The 19,103-nt window shown below is 41.7% G+C and overlaps 2 protein-coding genes across 6 annotated transcripts; one reads left to right on the forward strand and one right to left on the reverse strand.

Annotated features, from left to right (window-relative positions):
• Positions 1-202: 202 nt before the first annotated feature.
• CPTP (ceramide-1-phosphate transfer protein) lies at positions 203-4,250 on the reverse strand. The gene is made up of 2 exons (XM_036404802.2): positions 4,105-4,250; positions 203-3,417 (listed from the first exon to the last, which is right to left on the reverse strand). Exons 1-2 carry the CDS (start codon positions 4,230-4,232, stop codon positions 2,919-2,921), a joined length of 627 nt encoding a protein of 208 aa, XP_036260695.1. The 5' UTR covers positions 4,233-4,250; the 3' UTR covers positions 203-2,918.
• Positions 4,251-4,422: 172 nt separating this feature from the next.
• Positions 4,423-18,496, forward strand: INTS11 (integrator complex subunit 11). Of its 5 annotated transcripts, XM_036404797.2 has the most exons (18): positions 4,424-4,557; positions 4,638-4,820; positions 6,082-6,179; positions 7,378-7,451; positions 7,608-7,836; positions 8,343-8,441; positions 8,825-8,859; positions 9,612-9,750; positions 10,368-10,432; positions 11,137-11,326; positions 11,681-11,764; positions 11,997-12,086; positions 13,201-13,363; positions 14,431-14,538; positions 15,121-15,182; positions 16,190-16,332; positions 17,411-17,540; positions 18,346-18,496. In XM_036404797.2, exons 2-18 carry the CDS (start codon positions 4,793-4,795, stop codon positions 18,409-18,411), a joined length of 1,803 nt encoding a protein of 600 aa, XP_036260690.1. In that variant the 5' UTR covers positions 4,424-4,557; positions 4,638-4,792; the 3' UTR covers positions 18,412-18,496. The 5 variants fall into 5 exon arrangements, with proteins under 5 accessions (XP_036260688.1, XP_036260690.1, XP_036260689.1 ...); XM_036404795.2 differs by lacking the exon at positions 18,346-18,496 and having other exon boundaries at positions 4,423-4,557; positions 17,411-17,885; XM_036404796.2 differs by lacking the exons at positions 4,424-4,557; positions 4,638-4,820 and having other exon boundaries at positions 5,273-6,179.
• The last annotated feature ends 607 nt before the right edge of the window (positions 18,497-19,103 follow it).

A 19,103-nucleotide genomic window follows, 5' to 3' on the forward strand; every position in this document is an offset into this window, starting at 1 on the left:
AATTCACTTTAGTGGCTAATAATCAAATAGTCTCTAAGTAAAAACCACTGCCCTCGTGCTGATTTCCTTTACTGAGTAGCTTTTACTCAGAGTGATTTACAAATCACTCTGTATTTTATTTTATTTACAAATTCATTGGCACAGCTGTGGGAATTTGGGTTCCTCTGGCAGACGTGACAGAACTCAGGTGCCCCGCTCTGAATCTGGTAAATGATTTACACAGCAGTAATTTTTATTTATTTATTTATTACATTCCATTTTAAAATTTAAATTGTATTTTAATTATTTAAATTTTAAATACACCTCATCATGGAAATAACCAATAACCTGGAGAGGCCATTCCTGGGTTACAGCCTTGCTGTCCCTCAGCTGTCCTGATATTTTTTTAGGAAGTTGTTACTGGCTGATCTATTTTTCTTTCCCTCACACTGAACTACAATATTAATTTCAGTTTAAAAACTTAAATCTGAGTTGATAGCATAGTAATTTAGGTTTTATTACTGTATTTTATTGTTGGATTTTAGGACAGCTCTGAATGAAAAGTTCAATTTCCTGCATTTTCTATATCAGAAAATTCCTTTTGCTGCCAGTGCTGCTCCAAGGCTGGAATATTTTCCTTGCAGGAAGAAAAGCAGATTTAGACACCTAAATACAAGAATGCACCAGCTGCAGCTGTGTTTTCCAGGTATGTTCATACTAACATTTTTTTAAGCATCCTTTCCCTTTCCTGGACTATTTAAGTGTCAGTTTAACTATAAAACTTTAAAAAATAAGTTCTAAACACAATTCTGAATTTTGGGCAAGTTCATCTTCAATATTAGCAATGGTAATTATAAATATTAATATTTATCTCTTAAGAGGAATAATTACAATTAGTGTGCCAAGGGAAAAAAAATTTTCTTGTGGTCATACCATCATTTCTAGAGATTTAAACCCATTTTTTTTCCCTTGACACACATTATTTGATTTAGTTGAAGGTATTTAATTCACTGCACTGGTGAAGTATCAGCGGCCTGATCTCCAGGGAAATGAAACAGATTTTTCCAGGGAAATAAAATCTGAGTAGGTTTTCTGTAAATGGTGTTGGACCCCCAGAGTGTGATCCCACAAAGGACACTCCTCAAAAATCACATTATTCACATCATTTAATGTGCAGTGAGTGCAGTCTCCATGAGGTAATTGTGATTTCCTGAATTTTTCAGTGGTACATTAGGGCAGAAAGAGACAATCAGCTGCAGGATTGATCCCTGCAATAACCCTGCAGGATTTCTCCAGCTCCCAAAGCTCAGAAAATCCCACCTGACACCTCTGCCTCCTCCAGGGGTTTGGCAGAAGCTCCCAAAGCAGTGATTTACAGTACAAGTGTGGATTTCCCACCCCAGAGAGGCAGAAAAATCCTTTTTGTAGGCATTGAACACATTGATACAAATTAAAAGTAAACACACAAGAACACAACTCAGAAGCAAACAGCTCCAGGCTGGGCTGGACAGAGGGGATTGTGCAGCAGAAATTAAAATTTGCTGCACATCCCAAGTGCAAAAATCATGGATTGAACAGGGAAGGGGCACAGGGGAAGGTGCTGCTGGGTGGAACAATTTTCTCCCCCTTCCACCCCCATTTCCTTGAGCTCCCACCGTGGCAGGGAAAGGGCATTTCCCCAGGGCACTGCTCAGCATGAAATCCTCCAGGTGGGATTTTTGTGCAAACCAGAGTGTGGGAATGAGCTCAGACACCACAGCTCCAATTTGTGCTGCCACACAAGGCCACAAGTATTGCTGTAAATGCACACAAGCTGCTGCACTTGGGCTTGAAAAGAAAACCCGTTTCCAGCTTTGCTAGGAATAAAAAACTTCAATCCCTTCAATCCCTTAGCAGCTCATCCTAATGTGGAATTATTTTTCTAACTCTGCACAGCTCCTCCTAATGTGGATTTTTTTTTCTAATTGTAGAGATGTAAAAAAAAGGTGTAAAAAAAACCTATTCCATGTTTATAAAGTGGAATAACTTGGCCAACTCCTCAGCTCCAGGCTGGAAAGAAAAAGTGGAAATAACCAAACAATAAATGTGCAAAAATGTCATTTTCAGCCATCAGGGGCAGGTCGAGCAGCTTGTGCTGAGCAAAGAGCTCCTGGGTGATGCTGTAATGTGGGAATATAAAAAAAATCAATCCCTTAGCAGCTCAACCTAATGTGGAATTGTTTTCTAACTTTAGAGATGTAAGAATAGAACTGACAGATGTAAAAAATAACCAGTCCATGTTTATAATACAGAATCATTTTACCAACTCCTCAGCTCCAGGCTGGAAAGAAAAAGTGGAAATAACCACGGACAGAATGTCTTGCTTGTGCAAAAATGTCATTTTCACCCCAGCACCGCCGTCAGGGCAGATACACAAATAGCTCCTGGGTGATGCTGTAAGGTGGGAATATAAAAAAAATCAATCCCTTAGCAGCTCAACCTAATGTGGAATTGTTTTCTAACTTTAGAGATATAAGAACAGAACTGAGAGATGTAAAAAAATAACTGGCCCATGTTTATATGGAATAATTTTGTCAAATCCTCAGCTCCAGGCTGGAAAGAAAAAATGGAAATAACCACGGACAGAGTGTGTTGCTTATGCAAAAATGTCATTTTCAGCCATCGGGGCAGGTCGAGCAGCTTGTGCTGAGCAAAGAGCTCCTGGGTGATGCTGTAAGGTGGGAATTAAAAAAATCAATCCCTTAGCAGCTCATCCTAATGTGGAATTGTTTTCTAACTTTAGAGATGTAAGGTAAGAACTGAGAAATGTGAAAAAATTAATGGTCCGCGTTTATAAAGGGGGATAGTTTGGCTAACTTTCCACCTCCGGGCTGGAAAGAAAAAGTGGAAATAACCACGGACAGAGTGTGTTGCTTGTGCAAAAATGTCATTTTCAGCCATCAGGGCAGGTCGAGCAGCTTGTGCTGAGTGAAGAGCTCCTGGGTGATGCTGTAGACATCTCCGATGTAGGGGATGGCCTCGCCCAGCATGGCCACGGCCTCCTCTTGCGAGCCCACGTTCATGATCTCCAGGAAGGCATCCCGGGAGGGCAGCGCGCAGAAAGCCACGGTGGCCGCCTTGCGGACAACCCAGGGGTGGTGCTGGGCCAGCGAGGCGTTGTAGGCGTCGGTGCAGAGCACGGAGGTGCGCGGCTCCCCCGAGCGCAGCCCCTCCAGGAACAGCTGCAGCCAGCGCAGGGCGCGGTGCAGCCGCAGCACCGTGCGGCAGCCGGAATCGGAGCGGGCCCGCAGCGCCGCCGGCCCCGCCGCCAGCTCGTGCTGCACCAGCGACTGCAGCGACACGAAGCCGTGCTGCTGCTGGTGACCTTCCAGCAGAGCCACCTTGGCCACGGCGTCCTTGGAGATGAACGAGAAGACGGCGCCCAGGCTCTGCAGGAAGCTGGGGGGGAGAGGGGAGTGGTGGGTTAGGTAGGCGCGGGGTGGGGAGAGAAGCGGAAAAAATACCAGAGGGGTGAAAAAAACAACCCCAAAACCACCTCCAGGATGAAAAGAGAACCCCAAAACACTTCAGGGGGGAAAGGAGATTGTAAAAGGTACCTGAGGGGGGAAAAGAGAGCCCAAAGAATCGCCTGAGGGGGGAGAAAGAGAGCCCTACCGAACCCCCGCCAAAAAAAACACCTGAGGGGTGAAAAGACGACCCCAAAACACCTCAGCGGTGAAAAGAGAAGGCAAAAAGCATCTGAAGGGGGAAAAGCAAAGCCAATAAGCATCTGGGGGGGCGGGGGGGGAAAGAGAAGATAAAAAGCATTAGAGAGGTGGGAAGAGAAGCCAGAAATTACCGGAGGGGGGAAAAAGAGAGCCCAAAGAATCGCCTGAGGGGTGAAAAGAGATGGCAAAAAGCATCTGAAGGGTGAAAAGAGAAAGCAAAAGCTCCATCGGGGTGAAAAGAGAAGACAGAAAGTATTTGAGGAGTGAAAAGAGAAGATAAAAAGCATCTGAAGGGTGAAAAGAGAAGCCAAAAAGCATCTGAGTGGTGAAAAGAGAAACCCAAATCCACTTCAGTGTGAAGCCGTCGCTCCCTGCATCCTTCTGCCCACAGCCCCCCCACTCGCTGCCGGGCACTCACCGGATGAGCCCCCGCCAGCCGCTCAGGTAGGGCTCCAGCAGCACCTCCCGCTGCTCCGTCACGCACCTGCGGAAGGCGTCCAGGACCTCCGTGAGGCTGAACGGGCCCGCGGCCGCCGCCGCCGCCATCGCGCCGCGGCGCCGCCGCCTCCCCTTCCCCTTCCTCCTCTTCCTCCTCCTCCTTCCGCATCCCGCACCGCCCGCTCGGCCAATCAGCGCCGCGTCCGTCACCCGCCGCTCCCCGCGGGCCAGTCCGCTTCGCGTGCGTCATTGCGGCTCGGCCAATCCGCGCGGGGCGGCGCAGGCGCGGAGGAGGCGCCGGGGCTGCGGCCGGGCCTGGGTGAATTTGCGGGGTTTTGTGCGGGTTTTTTTGTGTTATTTTTTGTGGTTTTGTGCCTTTTTTGCCCGTTTTTCTGTGTTTCTACACGTGTTTTCCCGGCTCTCAGCAGTTGTGGTGGGTATCGCAGCCAAACGGGACCGCTTTCCCACAGGTTGTTGTTTATCACCTCACCCGTGTTTTCTGTCTCGCCTCAGGAAGAAGTTTGGGCTCTGCTCGAGTCTTCGGCTGGATCCTGAAAAAATTGAAATGGTGCCGGTAAAACCAACGAAATCCTCTTTCGTTGTGCCCCCCTCGCATCTGCTCCTGGACTAATTTTCTGTGCGGGTTTGGGACCTGGAGTGGGGTAAAAATGCCCGAGATCAAAGTCACCCCCTTGGGTAAGTCCGGCCTAAAATCGCCTTGAAATGCAAACACTGAACCCTGGGGGGAATTCAGGCTCATATTTGGAATCCCTGGTGTGATTCCTCTCTTCCCTCCCTTGGTTTTTCCAGTGACCGTTATAACTGTTTGGATTAATTAATCAGGATTAATTAAGTTATTCTTGTAAAGGTACTGTGGTGTTGTGGAGCATTAATTCACTACAGTGCTAAAGAGCCACAGGAAGAAAATATGTCTCGTTTTTCCCTGTTTAATATTTTTTTAATGTGTTTTGTAGTGAGAGGGCAGAGGATGTACTGAGCAGCAGATCTGCTTTATCCTCCTGGGTAGTTTTCAGCCTTGGTGTGGGTTTAACTTAATTAGGCTTAACGAGGGCAGAGCAGCTGGAGAAGGAGTTCTGATCCTTGCCAGATGAAGGATTCTTGTCTCTTCCTTGAAACTGCAATTGCAGGAAGTCTGTGCAGACCTTCACCTGCTTTTATTTTGAAGGAATTGCAGCTTTTCCCAGAGATGTTTTACCAGTGTCTTACTGGTGTTTTATTGGTGTTTTACTGGTATTTTACTGATACTTTGCTGATGTTTTATTGATGTTTTGCTGGTGTTTTGTCAATATTTTACTGGTATTTTGCTGATGTTTTGCTGGTATTTCGCTGGTGGTGTTTTTCTGCTGTTTTCCTGGTGTTTTATTGGTATTTTGCTGGTGATGCTTTATTGGTGTTCTTCCAATGTTTTACTGGTATTTTGCTGGTGTTTTGTGATGCTTTCCTGGTGTTTTGTTGGGGTATTATTGGTATTTTCCTGGTGCTGTTTTATTGGTGTTTTGCTGATGTTTTAATGGTGTTTTCCTGGTGTTTTGCTGGTATTTTGCTGATGGTGTTTCACTGGTGTTTTGTGATGATTTCCTGGTGTTTTCCTGGTGTTTTGCTGATATTTTACTGGTATTTTGCTGGTGGTATTTCACTGGTATTTTGTGATGTTTTCCTGGTGTTTTATTGGGTTTTATTGGTGTTTTGCTGGTTGTGTTTTATTGGTGTTTTGCTGATGTCTTACTGGTATTTTGCTGGTGTTTTGTGATGTTTTCCTGGTGTTTTACTGGTGGTGTTTTGATGATGTTTTACTGGTTTTTCACTGGTGTTTTGCTGATGTTTTCCTGATGTTTGCTGTTATTTTGCTGGTGGTGTTTGGCTGATGTTTTACTGCTATGTTGCTGATATTTTGTGATGTTCTCCTGGTGTTTATTGATGTTTTTCTGGTGTCCAGGTGCTGGCCAGGATGTGGGCAGGAGCTGCATCCTGGTGTCCATCGCTGGCAAGAATGTGATGCTGGACTGTGGGATGCACATGGGCTACAACGATGATGTGAGTGTCCCCTGGGCCAGCTCCTGTCCTCCCTTTTGTCCCTCCTGCACCCCTGGGCTCCTCCATCAGCCCCTGCTGGGGCTGGGCTGGGGCAGAGCTGCTCTTTCCCCTTCCAAAATCTCCCTTCCCCTCAAGTGCTCCATGAAATATCAGCCCTCCTTTCCCTGGCTCGTGGACTTGGGGAAATGTTTATTAATAATGTTTATTAATGCAGCTGCAAATGCTCCATTCCAGCTGGGGTTGGACTCTCTGGGTTTCCTGTGAGCAGGAATCCTGTCCTAAGCTTTGGGGCAGCTCATTCCAGGTGGGATCCTCACCACATTTCTGCTGCTCCAGGGGGAGAGAAGGAAACTCCTGATTTTGGCTTCCCTGACCCAGCAGGAAAGGAATAATGGCACAGATATTCTGTAGGATTTCGTTCAAGCAGTAAATGTGCTGGACAGGAAAGCTTTTGGGGCTTTGTGCTTCAGAGCCAGGGTGTGATCAGCTCCTGTTTTATTTGGGAGATAAAATGATTTATTTATGAAAGGGTCAGTTTCTGTTTGTGCCCTCTTTTCTGCCTCTCCCTGCACACAAAAACTGCCTGGAGAGGGCTCAGCACATTCCCAGTGTTCCATTCCCTCCATTTTTTGTTGGATCAGTGGTGCTGGTGCTGCCTGGAAAAGAGTCACCACATTCCCAGGGCCTTCGCTCCATGGATTTGTTGGATCAGTGATGCTGGTGTTGCCTGGAGAAGGATCAGCACATTCCCAAAGTTCCGGGCCCTTCCCTCCATGGTTTTATTGGATCTGCTGTTGCCTGGAGAAGGATGAGCACATTCCCAGATCCTTCCATCCATGTTTTTTTTTATTAGTGGTGCCGGTGCTGCCTGAAGTGTGCTCAGCACATTCCCAATATCCCATTCCCTCCATTTTCGTTGGATCACTGGTGCTGGTGTTTTTGGAAAAGGATCAGCACATTCCCAATGTCCCATTAGCCCATTCCCTCCATTTTTGTTGGATCACTGGTGCTGGTGTTATTGGGAAAGGATCAGGACGTTCCCCGAGTCCCATTCCTCCCATTTTTTGTTGGATCACTGGTGCTGGTGTTGTTGGAGAGGCCCCAGCACATTCCCAATGTCCCAGTGTCTCATTCCCTCCATGGTTTTTTGGATCACTGGTGCATTCCTGCTGGATCTCCTATTTTCCCCCGGCTGCAGAGGCGCTTCCCTGACTTCTCCTACATCACCCAGAATGGCAGGCTGACTGATTTCCTGGACTGTGTCATCATCAGGTGAGGCTCCTTCCTTCTCCCACCTCTTTTTGTGCCGTTCCAAGCCCACCTCATATTTTACCTGCTTTTTCCCTCCTGAGAAGATCTGGGAGCCACGCAAACTGAATTCTGTGCAACCATTTTGGGGTTTTTTGCGTTTTATTTTTTTTTTTGCAGCCACTTCCACCTGGACCACTGCGGGGCCCTGCCCTATTTCAGTGAGATGGTTGGCTATGATGGCCCCATCTACATGACCCACCCCACCAAGGCCATCTGCCCCATCCTGCTGGAGGACTACAGGAAGATCACCGTGGACAAGAAAGGGGAAACCAACTTCTTCACATCACAGATGATCAAGGACTGCATGAAGAAGGTGGTGGCCGTGCACCTCCACCAGACAGTGCAGGTCAGGGGGCTTGGAGTCAAGGGGGTAAATTGGAAATGTAGCTAATTAATCAAGAGGTTAATTTGGAAATGTAGCTAATGAGTCATGGGGTTACATTGGAAACGTAGCTAATTAATCAATGAGTTGTTGGGAATGTAGTTAATTAATCAAGGGCTTATGTTGGAAATGTAGCTAATTTATCAAGGGGTTAAAATTAGGAATATAAGCTAATGAATCAAGGGGTTAAGTTGGAAATGTAGCTAATGAATCAAGGGGTTAAATTAGAAATATAGCTATTAGGCAAATTCTCCTCCTCCTTTTGAGTAAATCCAGAGGGATTTGGATTTCCAGATATTTCCAACTGGAGTTGAAATACTGGCATTGCTGAGGGGTTTGCTGTTTATAATTTATATACATATATCTATATCTATAAGTTGAGATGCTGGCAGTGCTGAGGGTTTGCTGTTTATATTTTATATCTATATAAAGTTGAGATGCTGGCAGTGCTGAGGGTTTGCTGTTGGCAGGTGGATGAGGAGCTGGAGATCAAGGCTTACTATGCAGGCCACGTGCTGGGAGCTGCCATGTTCCAAATCAAGGTTGGCTGTGAGTCCGTGGTGTACACTGTGAGTATGCCCAAAGTTAGAATTATTCCCCTTTTTTTTAGCTCTAAATATTCCCAGATTTTTATATTTTATATCGATATATAATGATATATAAAATTATATATTATTTATATACAATATATTATACACATTATATATATTATCTTTATGTTTATATATTTATATTATTTATGTACAGGATATTAATATAGTTTATATTATACATATTGTCTTTATATTTATATATTATTACATAGTTATATTATTTCCATACCAGATATTTGTGTATACTATCTATTATATTTATATATTAGCATATATTTATATTATTTATATTACATTCTATTAGATATTTGAGCCTCCATTGGTTCAGAAATCTCTCTGGGTTTCTCTTCTCCCCTCAGGGTGACTATAACATGACACCAGACAGACACTTGGGGTGAGTAAAAAGCTGAATTTCAATTTTTATCTGAATTAATTTAAACAAAGCTACCATAGAGCTCCAAAGGCACCCTTTACTCCCATCTCCTGTGCCACTCCTCAATCCAGCTTGGAGATTTTCAGATTTAACCCACCAAACACCCTTTCCTGCTGTGATTTTGGGTTGAATATTATTGCATTTAGAACTGGTCATAAACTGGACAAATACTGCTTTTTGAGCTCTGTGATTTCAGTTCTGAGCTGGATTAATTCAAATTAAGCTACCACAGAATTCCAAAGGTATTATGGGATTTATTCCCATTTCCTTTATTTTTTATTTTCCTTTATGTATTTATTCCCATTTCCACTTTATTCCCATTTCCTGTGGACATAGTGACGTTCCCCAATACAGCTTGGAGATTTTCAGATTAGAAACACCAGAAACCATTTCCTGCTGTGATTTTTGAATCTTCATGCATTTAAATGAATGCATTTAAAACTGGTAATAGAATGGATAAATATTATAAATAATATACTAATAATAGACTGGATAAATACTGCTTTTTGAGCAATCTCAATTTTGAAATTTTAATTTTTGAGCTCTGTAACTTCAATACTGAGCTGGATTAATTCCAATTAGGCTACCATAGAGCCCCCAGAGCCCAATTGCTCCCATTTCCTGTGCCATTCCCCAACCCACCGTGGAGATTTTCAGCTGGAACCCAGCAGAGCCCTTTGCTGCTGTGATTTGGGTGGAATTCCTGTTTTCAGGGCAGCCTGGCTGGACAAGTGCCGCCCCGACCTGCTGATCACTGAGTCCACCTACGCCACCACCATCCGCGACTCCAAGCGCTGCCGCGAGAGGGATTTCCTCAAGAAGGTGCACGAGACTGTGGAGAGAGGAGGGAAGGTACAGAGGAACAAAAAGGAGTAAAAATATTAAATAATAAAGAAAAACAAATCCTAATAAATGCATGAAGAGAAATAAAAATAAAAAATAAACTAAATGTAATAAAGTATAAATAATTATAAAATAAAAATTAGAAATAAATATAAAACTGTAAATAAATATAATTATAATAAAATATAAATAAATAAAATAAATTAAAAATAGAATCAAATAATGAAAATGTAAGAATTAATATTAAGTAATAAATAATGATAAATATCTAATTGTCTTTCCCACACATTAACAAATCCTCAAAAATATCAATCAGTACTGGAGATATCAGTTACCAGTTGGTGATTGAAAATGTAATAATGGAAAATTATGATTATATATTATTATATATCTATTGTATATAGTATATAAAATACTTAAATATAATAAAACATAATTATACAATATAGAATATAATAGATAATATATAATATATAGTAGTATATTAATATATAAATATATATTATAATATATTTATATTATATAATAAAATAGAAATATACTGCTACTACCACTAATGTAATTATAACCCTAGTAAGTGAATGCTGCTTGGCTCTGTCAGACCCTGAACTCCCCCTGTGTTCCAGGTTCTCATCCCAGTTTTTGCCCTTGGCCGTGCTCAGGAACTTTGCATTTTACTGGAAACCTTCTGGTGAGCGCCCCCTGCCTTTGGGATCCTTTGTGCGTGATGAGTGCTGGAAATGTAGGAGTTGATCTGAGGGGAGACAGGCACTGAAACCTGCCTGGGCTTGAATGCCGCTGACAATATAGAATAATAGATAAATCCATCAATAAATCATGTATATAATAACATAGAAATATATTTAATATATATATTATGTGTATTATTTCATATTCCTCCTGGAGTGGAATTGCCCTGGGTGCAGGGAGAGCTAAAGTTAAAATTATTAAATATTGAAAATATTTAATATAAAATACTGATTTCTAGCTCATGAAAACAGGGAAATACACCCCAAAAAAACCTTGGGAGGCTCCCCAGCTTTATGGCCAGATAGGATATATTATATATGTTAGATATATTTATATATAATGCTTTATACATATAATATTTATATATTTTAATATATTTCTGTATATTATTTTATATAGAGTTATATTTTATATATGCAATATATTATATATAGTTATATATATCATGTTATATATGTATAATGTCGTATTATGCATATAAAAATATGTTATATATATAATATAGATAACATGTTATTTATAAAATACGTTTTATATATGTAAAATATGTTATGTTATATAGATAATATATAATTCATAATATATAACATGATATTATATATTCTATGTTATATATTATATATTTGCCTCTTTCTTCTCTTGCAGGGAAAGGATGAACCTGAAAGCTCCAATTTATTTCTCCACGGGCCTGACAGAGAAGGCCAACCATTATTACAAACTGTTCATCACCTGGACCAACCAGAAAATCAGGAAAACCTTTGTGCAGAGGAACATGTTCGAGTTCAAGCACATCAAAGCCTTCGACAGAGCCTTTGCAGACAACCCTGGGCCCATGGTAGGGGAGGCTTGGGAGCTTTTTTATTCCAGATTTATCCCAAATCCTGGGGGGAAATCAGCCTGAGCATCCTCCACCCCAGCAATCCCACCACAAAACCTCTCATGGCCAGGTCACATCTGTAAATACCAAATTTAAATTTCTTTAATTTATTTTTTACTTCATTAAAAGTGAAACACCCAGAAAAAATGAAAATTTTGCATCTTTATTTCATCTACACATCCTGATTCAAACGAGGGTTTTCTTTTCCACACAATCTTTTATTGGATGCTGTGCACAGATTTAGGATATTTCTATAAACCATGGAAAAAACGGGTTTTTTGTAGTGATTTATGGCCCATCTTTGATTTGCAGGTGGTGTTTGCAACCCCTGGGATGCTCCATGCAGGACAATCCCTGCAGATCTTCAGGAAATGGGCAGGGAATGAGAAGAACATGGTAAGAAATTGGGTTTTTATTGGGTTTTTATGGGGTTTTTATTGGGTTTTTATGTCTCATATTAATGTGAGTCACAACTACTGAGATTATGGCAAAGCTTTTCTTGAGGAGCTGGAATTAAAGGACAAAAATCCTCTTTGAACTAACTCTATTTTGTGACGTTTTTGATGTTTTAAATGGATTTCCCAGGTAAATCCATGGAATTTTTGATTTTTGGGGTTTTTTTTTCCAGGTGATCATGCCTGGCTACTGTGTCCAGGGAACTGTGGGCCACAAAATCCTCAGTGGGCAGAGGAAGCTGGAGATGGAAGGAAGACAAATTGTGAGTTGGATTTTCAATTTCCAGCACTGAAAATACCTCAAAATAATCTTTACTTTTGGAGTTGTACTTATTTGTTTTTTTTTTTTTCCTTTTTTGCTTAAGCAAAGTTTGATTTGTTTTATTTTTCCCCCCTTTTGCATTAATTCCTGCCAAAAAAAACCATTGAAGGACCCTTTGATTCTGCTGTAAAATTTGGGTGAATAAGTTTTACTAAAACTTACAAAGTTTTACTTCTTAATTATTAAGTAAATTAATAATTAAGTAAATTCTTAAAATTTCTTTAAATACTTAGGGGCATTTTATACTGTTTAGAACGAGGCAAATAGGTGAAATTGATATATTTTCACATTTCAATTGATATATTATCAATTTTTCAATTGATATATTTGCATTTCAACAGATATATTTTTCCATTTTTCATTTTTCAGTTGCTATCTTTTCACCCATAAAAAGCACATTTGGATAATAAAACACCAGCTGACCTGCAATACTTGATTTTTGTGACAAATATTGTCTGAAATGAGGCAATTTGAGCTTTTAAATTACAGCAGCTTTGTGTTAAGGCAATTTAGGTTTTCTCCTTTTTCCTTTTAAGTAAATCCACAGGGATCTGGGTGTGTCCCCAGGAATTCCCAGTTCCCAGAGCTCTGCTCTGCTCCTCCCAGCTGGAAGTGAAGCTGCAGGTGGAGCCCATGTCCTTCAATATTTGATTTTTGTGACAAATATTGTCTGAAATGAGAGAACTGGAGCTTTTAAATTATGACAGCTTTTTGTCAAGGCAATTTAGGTTTTCTCCCTCTTAATTTTAAATAAATCCAGAGGGACCTGGGTGTGTCCCAGAGGAATTCCCAGCTCCCAGAGCTGTGCTCTGCTGGAAGTGAAGCTGCAGGTGGAGTACATGTCCTTCAATATTTGATTTTTGTTTCTTGACAAATTTTTGTGACAAGTAGTGCCTGAAATGTGGCAGCTGGAGCTTTTAAATTACAACAGCTTTTTGTAAAAAAACTTAGGTTTTCTCCTTCCTCCTTGGAAGTAAATCCAGAGGGACCTGGGTGTGTTCCCAAGGAATTCCCAGCTCCCAGAGCTGGGCGCTCTCAGTTTCTCTTGTCCCCAGCTGGAGGTGAAGATGCAGGTGGAGTACATGTCCTTCAGTGCCCACGCAGATGCCAAGGGCATCATGCAGCTGATCCGGCAGGCTGAGCCCAGGAACGTGCTGCTGGTGCACGGGGAGGCCAAGAAAATGGAATTCCTGAAGCAGAAAATCGAGCAGGAGTTCCGTAGGTATCCCTGGGCAGGGGAGGGAACCCCGAACGGCTGCCAATCACATCTGGGGCCTCAGCACAGTTAGAGGAGGTGCCATTTATCCTCCCCTCGAGGAACCAATGCTTCTAACACCGAAATTGACATTAATTAAACCCCGTTAATTGCAATGACCCCCTTGGACATCAATTAGAACTGTTTTCCATGTGAGAGGAGGGAATGGAATTAAAATTTTACATATTTTGGATCCATTTTGGATCCTTCAGCAAAGTTATGGAGGGTGGCACTTACAGCTCCCCTCAAGGAAATGATGCCTGTAATACCTTAATTAACATTAATTAAGTTAATTGCAGTGACCCCCTTGGACATGAATTAGCATTGTTTTCCATGTTAGAAAAGGGTATTGAATTAAAACTTTACACATTTTGGATCCCTCAGCTCAGGTAGATGGGGTGGCACTTACAGTTCCCCTCAAGAAAGTGAGGGCTCTGACACCTTAATTAATATTAATTAATTCAGTGACCCCTTGGATATGAATTAGGATTGTTTTCCATGTGAGAGGAAGGACTGGCATTAAAACTTTGAATCACATTTTTGATCCATCTTGGCCCTCAGTACAGTTAAGTGGGGTGGCATTTATACCTTCCCTCAAAGAACTGACGCCTGTAACACCTTAATTAACATTATTAGGCCCAGTTAATTGCAGTGACCCCTTGGACATAAATTAGAATTGTTTTCCATGTTAGAGGAGGGAGTAGAATTAAAATTTTACACATTTTGGATCCATTTTGGCCCTTGGGGTAACACACCTCCCTTCAAGGAAGTGATGCCTGTAACACCTTAATTAACACTAATGAAGCCCAGTTAATTACAGTGATACTCTTGGACATAAATTAGGATTGTTTTCCAGTGGAGAGGAAGGAATGGAATTAAGATTTTACACATTTTGGATCCATTTTGGCCCTTGGGGTGGCATTTACACCTCCCCTCAAGGAAGTGACACCTGTTACACCTTAATTAGCAGTAATTAATTGCAGTGGCTCCCTTGGAGCTGAAGTTTCTTTTGTTGCTGTTCCCTTTGCAGATGTCAGCTGCTTCATGCCAGCCAATGGAGAGACCACCACCATCCTGACCAACCCCTGCATCCCTGTGGACATCTCCCTGGGCCTGCTCAAGAGGGAAACAGCCATAGGTGACGCTGCCCGCCCCCAATTCCTCCCTGTGCTGGCTTAGAAAGCTGAAAATTTATATTTAAAATATCATTTAGATGTAAAATTTTATTTAAAATTTAGATGTAGGTTTATATTTAAAATATAATTTATGTGTTTTAAATCAATGTGCACACCCTGCCTGGTTTGCTGCCTGTGTGTGCTTGATTTGGGAGATAAACTGAATATATAAATATATATTTATTTATTTAGTATATATATAAAAATATATATAATATATAAATACATATTATATAAAATATAGAAATATTTTATATTTATATTATTAATATAATTATATTATTATATTATTGATAATATATTTATATTATTAATAAATATATATAGCATAACTATATTATTACTATTTATATATTAATAAATTTATATTTATATAAATATAAAAATTATATATCCTATATATATAAAATAAATAAATAAATATTTAAAAACAGAATTTTAGAAACAAATAATCTAATTTTTACATCAGGAAGTGCTCTGGGAAGAGAGGGAGTTGCTCTGCATCACTAAATATTGATTTTAGGTGTCACTATTGCCCTGTTCAGGTGCTGCCCCTGATGCCAAGAGGCCCAGGCTGATGCACGGCACGCTGCTCATGAAGGACAACGTGAGTACAGAGCCCTCCCAGGGTGGGTTTTGTGTCCTCTGCTTTTTGTGCCCTCTGAGGGTGTTTTTTTCATGTCCTCTGTGTTTTGTGTCCTCTCAGGGTGGGTTTTGTGTCCTGTGCTTTTTGGGTCCTCTCAGGCTGTTTTTCGTGTCCTCTGAGGTGTTTGTCAAGCCTTCTGAGTATGTTCTTTTGTGCCCCCTCAGGGTGTTTTTCTTGTTTTCTGTTTTGTGTCCTCTCAGGGTGGTTTGTGCCCTCTGAGGATGTTTTTTGTGTCCTCCCAGGGCTTTTTTCATGTTCTCTGTGGTTTTTGTCTTCTGAGGGTGTTTTTTCTGTTCTCTGAGAGTGTTTTTTTGTGTCCTCTCAGGGTGTTTTTTGTGCTTGAAGGTGTTTTTTTCTCTTCTCTGAGGGTGATTTTTGGTGCCTTCTGAGGGTGTTTTTCATGTCCTCTGAGGATGTGTTTTGTGTCCTCTGTGTTTTTCCCCTATCAAGGTGTTTTTTGTGCCTTCTCACGGTGTTTTTCATATCCTCTGTGTTTTCTGTCCTCTGAGGGTTTTTTATGTCCTCTGAGACTGTTTTTTGCCCTCTGAGGCTGTTTTGTGCCTTCTCAGGGTGTTTTTTATGCCCTCTGAGGTGTTTCTGTGCCTCTGGAGGTGCTGTCCAGTTTCAGACACACAAAGAACCCAAATTACCGCCAGCGCTTTCACTTCCTCCCAACAAAGGAAGTTCATCTGCAACCTCATCTTTCTTTTCAAACATCACTCCCCTGCTAGAGCTTCAACCACCTTCCAGAGACCAGCTTGATGCTGTTCAATATTTATTTATTTATAATTATTGAGGTGGATGTTTTGTCCCAGTCCCAGCTCTCCCTTTGCTCCCCACCCTCAGCAGCGACAAACACTCCGCGATATCCCAGCCCAGAAAGGGAACGCCCTTCCCTGCTTGGCAGCACCACAACTCCCCCAAGCTCTGAGGGTTAATTTTCTCCCTTTAATCTCTTTTTCCTCCAGAGTTTCAGGCTGGTTTCCCCTGAGCAGGCCCTGAAGGAGCTGGGGCTGGCTGAGCATCAGCTGCGCTTCACCTGCCGCGTGCACATCCAGGACCCGCGCAAGGAGCACGAGACCGTGCTCAGGGTCTACAACCACCTCAAGGGGTGAGCCCTTGGGCCAGTCCTTAACATCTGAGGGGGTGGGAAAGCTGCAAAAGGCCTCAGAGACAGCAGAACTGTGATTAGAGCTAAGCAGGAGCCATGAGATTGGTCAGCAGAAAAATTATATAAGAAGTAGAAAAGTAAAGACAAATAGAACAATGGTTTGTATATTAATGCTTCTCTAGAGTAACTCCTAAGCTACAGAAAAGTCTATCTAGAGAGATATTAGGGAGTTCTAAGCTTAATAATGGAGCTCTGTGCATTGTGTTTTGAGGCTTACAAGCAGGGATTGTATTTAAAATAAGCAAGCATTGTTTTAACCAGCAGGATTTGTGCTTATAGCGGTTGGACAGAACTACTGTCAATGTGCTTTTGCTTTGTGGGATTGGTCACAAAACTTTTTACAACTACAACGTTCTTTGTCTGCTGCCTGGGCTGTGAGCTGCTGGGATCTTCCCATTGTCATAACCATGGAATGAGACTGATGCTGGAAAATCAAACAGCTCCAGGCACATTCCCAGCAGTCCTGTCCCCTTCATGATTTGTACACAGCCCCAGCCAGCAATGAGCCCCGAGCCCTGGCAGGGCATTTCTGGCTCTCAGGGATTCAATTGATTCTTTTATCCCATCGTTTCTTTATCCCATGGGTTTTTATCCCCATGGTTTTTAAGCCCACGTTTTCAAGCATGGGGTTGGAAAAGTTAAAGGAAGCAGAAGAAACCAAAGCAAAACTCGTAGGAAGATCTCTCCAGTCACTGCTCACAAGAATGTCTTGGTTTGGAAAGAGGTTCTGCTTAAGGAAGGCAGGAGCCTCCCCCGAAATGGAAAATGTAAACCCCCTCCCTTTGAATTGTTATAATTTTGAAATTAAGGGGCTCTCAGGCAAAAATATGGGAGCAGGAATAACAGTTCTTTATTAGGGAAATTAAAAAAAATACAAATGCAATAGTACAAAAAGAAAAATCACCAAAATGAGCAGTGGATCAGCTCCTTTTCCCTTCTTGGGCTCAGAACTGGGATTTGGGATGCAAACCCAGCATTTATTCCCCAAATAAACCCCAAATGTCTCCTTTCTCTGCAGGGTTCTGAAGGATTACTCAGTGCAGCACCTCCCTGATGGCTCCATCACCGTGGAGTCCATCCTGATCCAGGCCACGGCTCACTCTGAGGACCAGGGAACCAAAGTCCTGCTGGTCTCCTGGACCTACCAGGTGGGAATTCCTCATTTCTCAGCCAAATCCCTCCCTCCCAACCCTGCCTCCTCTGGCTTTGAAGGAATTTGGAAGATGAGGGGCAGTCCCTGGTGTTTTCTGAGCAGAAATGATTTTACAGCTCTGTAAAGCAGAGAACTTCTGGGGCAATTCCACTTAATTCAGTTCTGAATTAAGTATTTCATTTTGTATTTCTAACTTAGAAAATTTCAAACAAATAAGAGAACTATTTCTGATCTAAACATTCTTTTATTTGAGTCATCCCATCATCTTCCCTTTCTGTGGCTGGATTATTAAATTTTCTGGATTATCAAATTATTAAATTGAACTTTCTGGATCATTGAATTTTCTGGATTATGGAATTTTCTGGTATATTGGATTTTCTGGATTATTAATATACATTAATCTGGATTATTAAACGTTCTGGATTATCAAATTATTAAATTGAACTTTCTGGATTATTAAATTTTCTGGATTATTAAACTCTTTCTTGACAGCAGGAAATGCCCTTGGAAGGCAAAGCAATAAAGCAATTTATTCCTTGATTTCCAGCAAAAATGGGGCTTTTCCTCAAAGGAAACCCCCCAGGTCCTTGGAGAAATGGGAATTTCACAGCAGTAGTTTGTGAAAACAGCCAGAAATGAATTTGTGGATTATTTCACTTTTTAAACACAGCTCACCTTAGGTCCTGCACGGTGCAGGAATTCTCTCAGTCCATTCCTGGGCACCAGAATTGAACTGGCTGCCCCGGCGGGACAGTGCCAGGAGGATTTTGCCCTCACGCTGTTGGTGTTTTCCATTCCAGGACGAGGAGCTGGGCAGTTACCTGACATCCCTGCTGAAGAAGGGGCTGCCCCAGGGCACCCCCTGAGAGCTGAGCCCAGATTTTATTTTGTTTACATTTTCAATGGTTTTTTCTGCTTGATTTTAATAAAAGAGTTTCAGTGTTTGTCCAATTCCTGCAGTGACACCAGCACTGGGATTTTCCCCCTTGGAAAAAAAGGGAAGTCAAGAATTTGTTTTTAAATAGACCTGAGGAGCAATTTACACATTAAAGTAAAAGTTACTCAGTGTTCTCCCCTCCCACAGCTGAAAATCCCCTGCTTAAAATTAAAATTCCAAGTATAAAAGCATCACAGAAAGTAAAAAACCCTAAATGTGCTGAAAACCAAGCAGCAAAACATCTTTAATTCCTCATCCTTCCCTCAGGCCCAGCTGCAAGGAGCCTCCAATCCAATTTTTTTTACATTTTTCAATAAAATGGTGAAAAAAGGAGTTCCCCTCCAGTGCTGGGAGGATTTCCCACAGGAAAAAATGGGACAAAAAAAAAAGAATTTCTGCTCAAGGTAAAGGATTCTTAGGGGCTGAGGCTCCCACAGTGCCAGGAATTGGAATTTTCCAGAGTTTACAAAAGTTGCAGCTGAATTTTCTCACCAAGATTTAAAAATCTGAGCAAAACAGAGAGGGAGAGGCCAGAAGCCAACCTGGGGTTTTTAATAATAATTAATGAGGTGGCCAATTAAGGACAAATGCCCGGGTGAATTTCAGGAAAAAAAAAAAAAA

Source organism: Molothrus ater, chromosome 23 (genome assembly GCF_012460135.2).
Source record: "Molothrus ater isolate BHLD 08-10-18 breed brown headed cowbird chromosome 23, BPBGC_Mater_1.1, whole genome shotgun sequence".
Taxonomy (NCBI): domain Eukaryota; kingdom Metazoa; phylum Chordata; class Aves; order Passeriformes; family Icteridae; genus Molothrus; species Molothrus ater.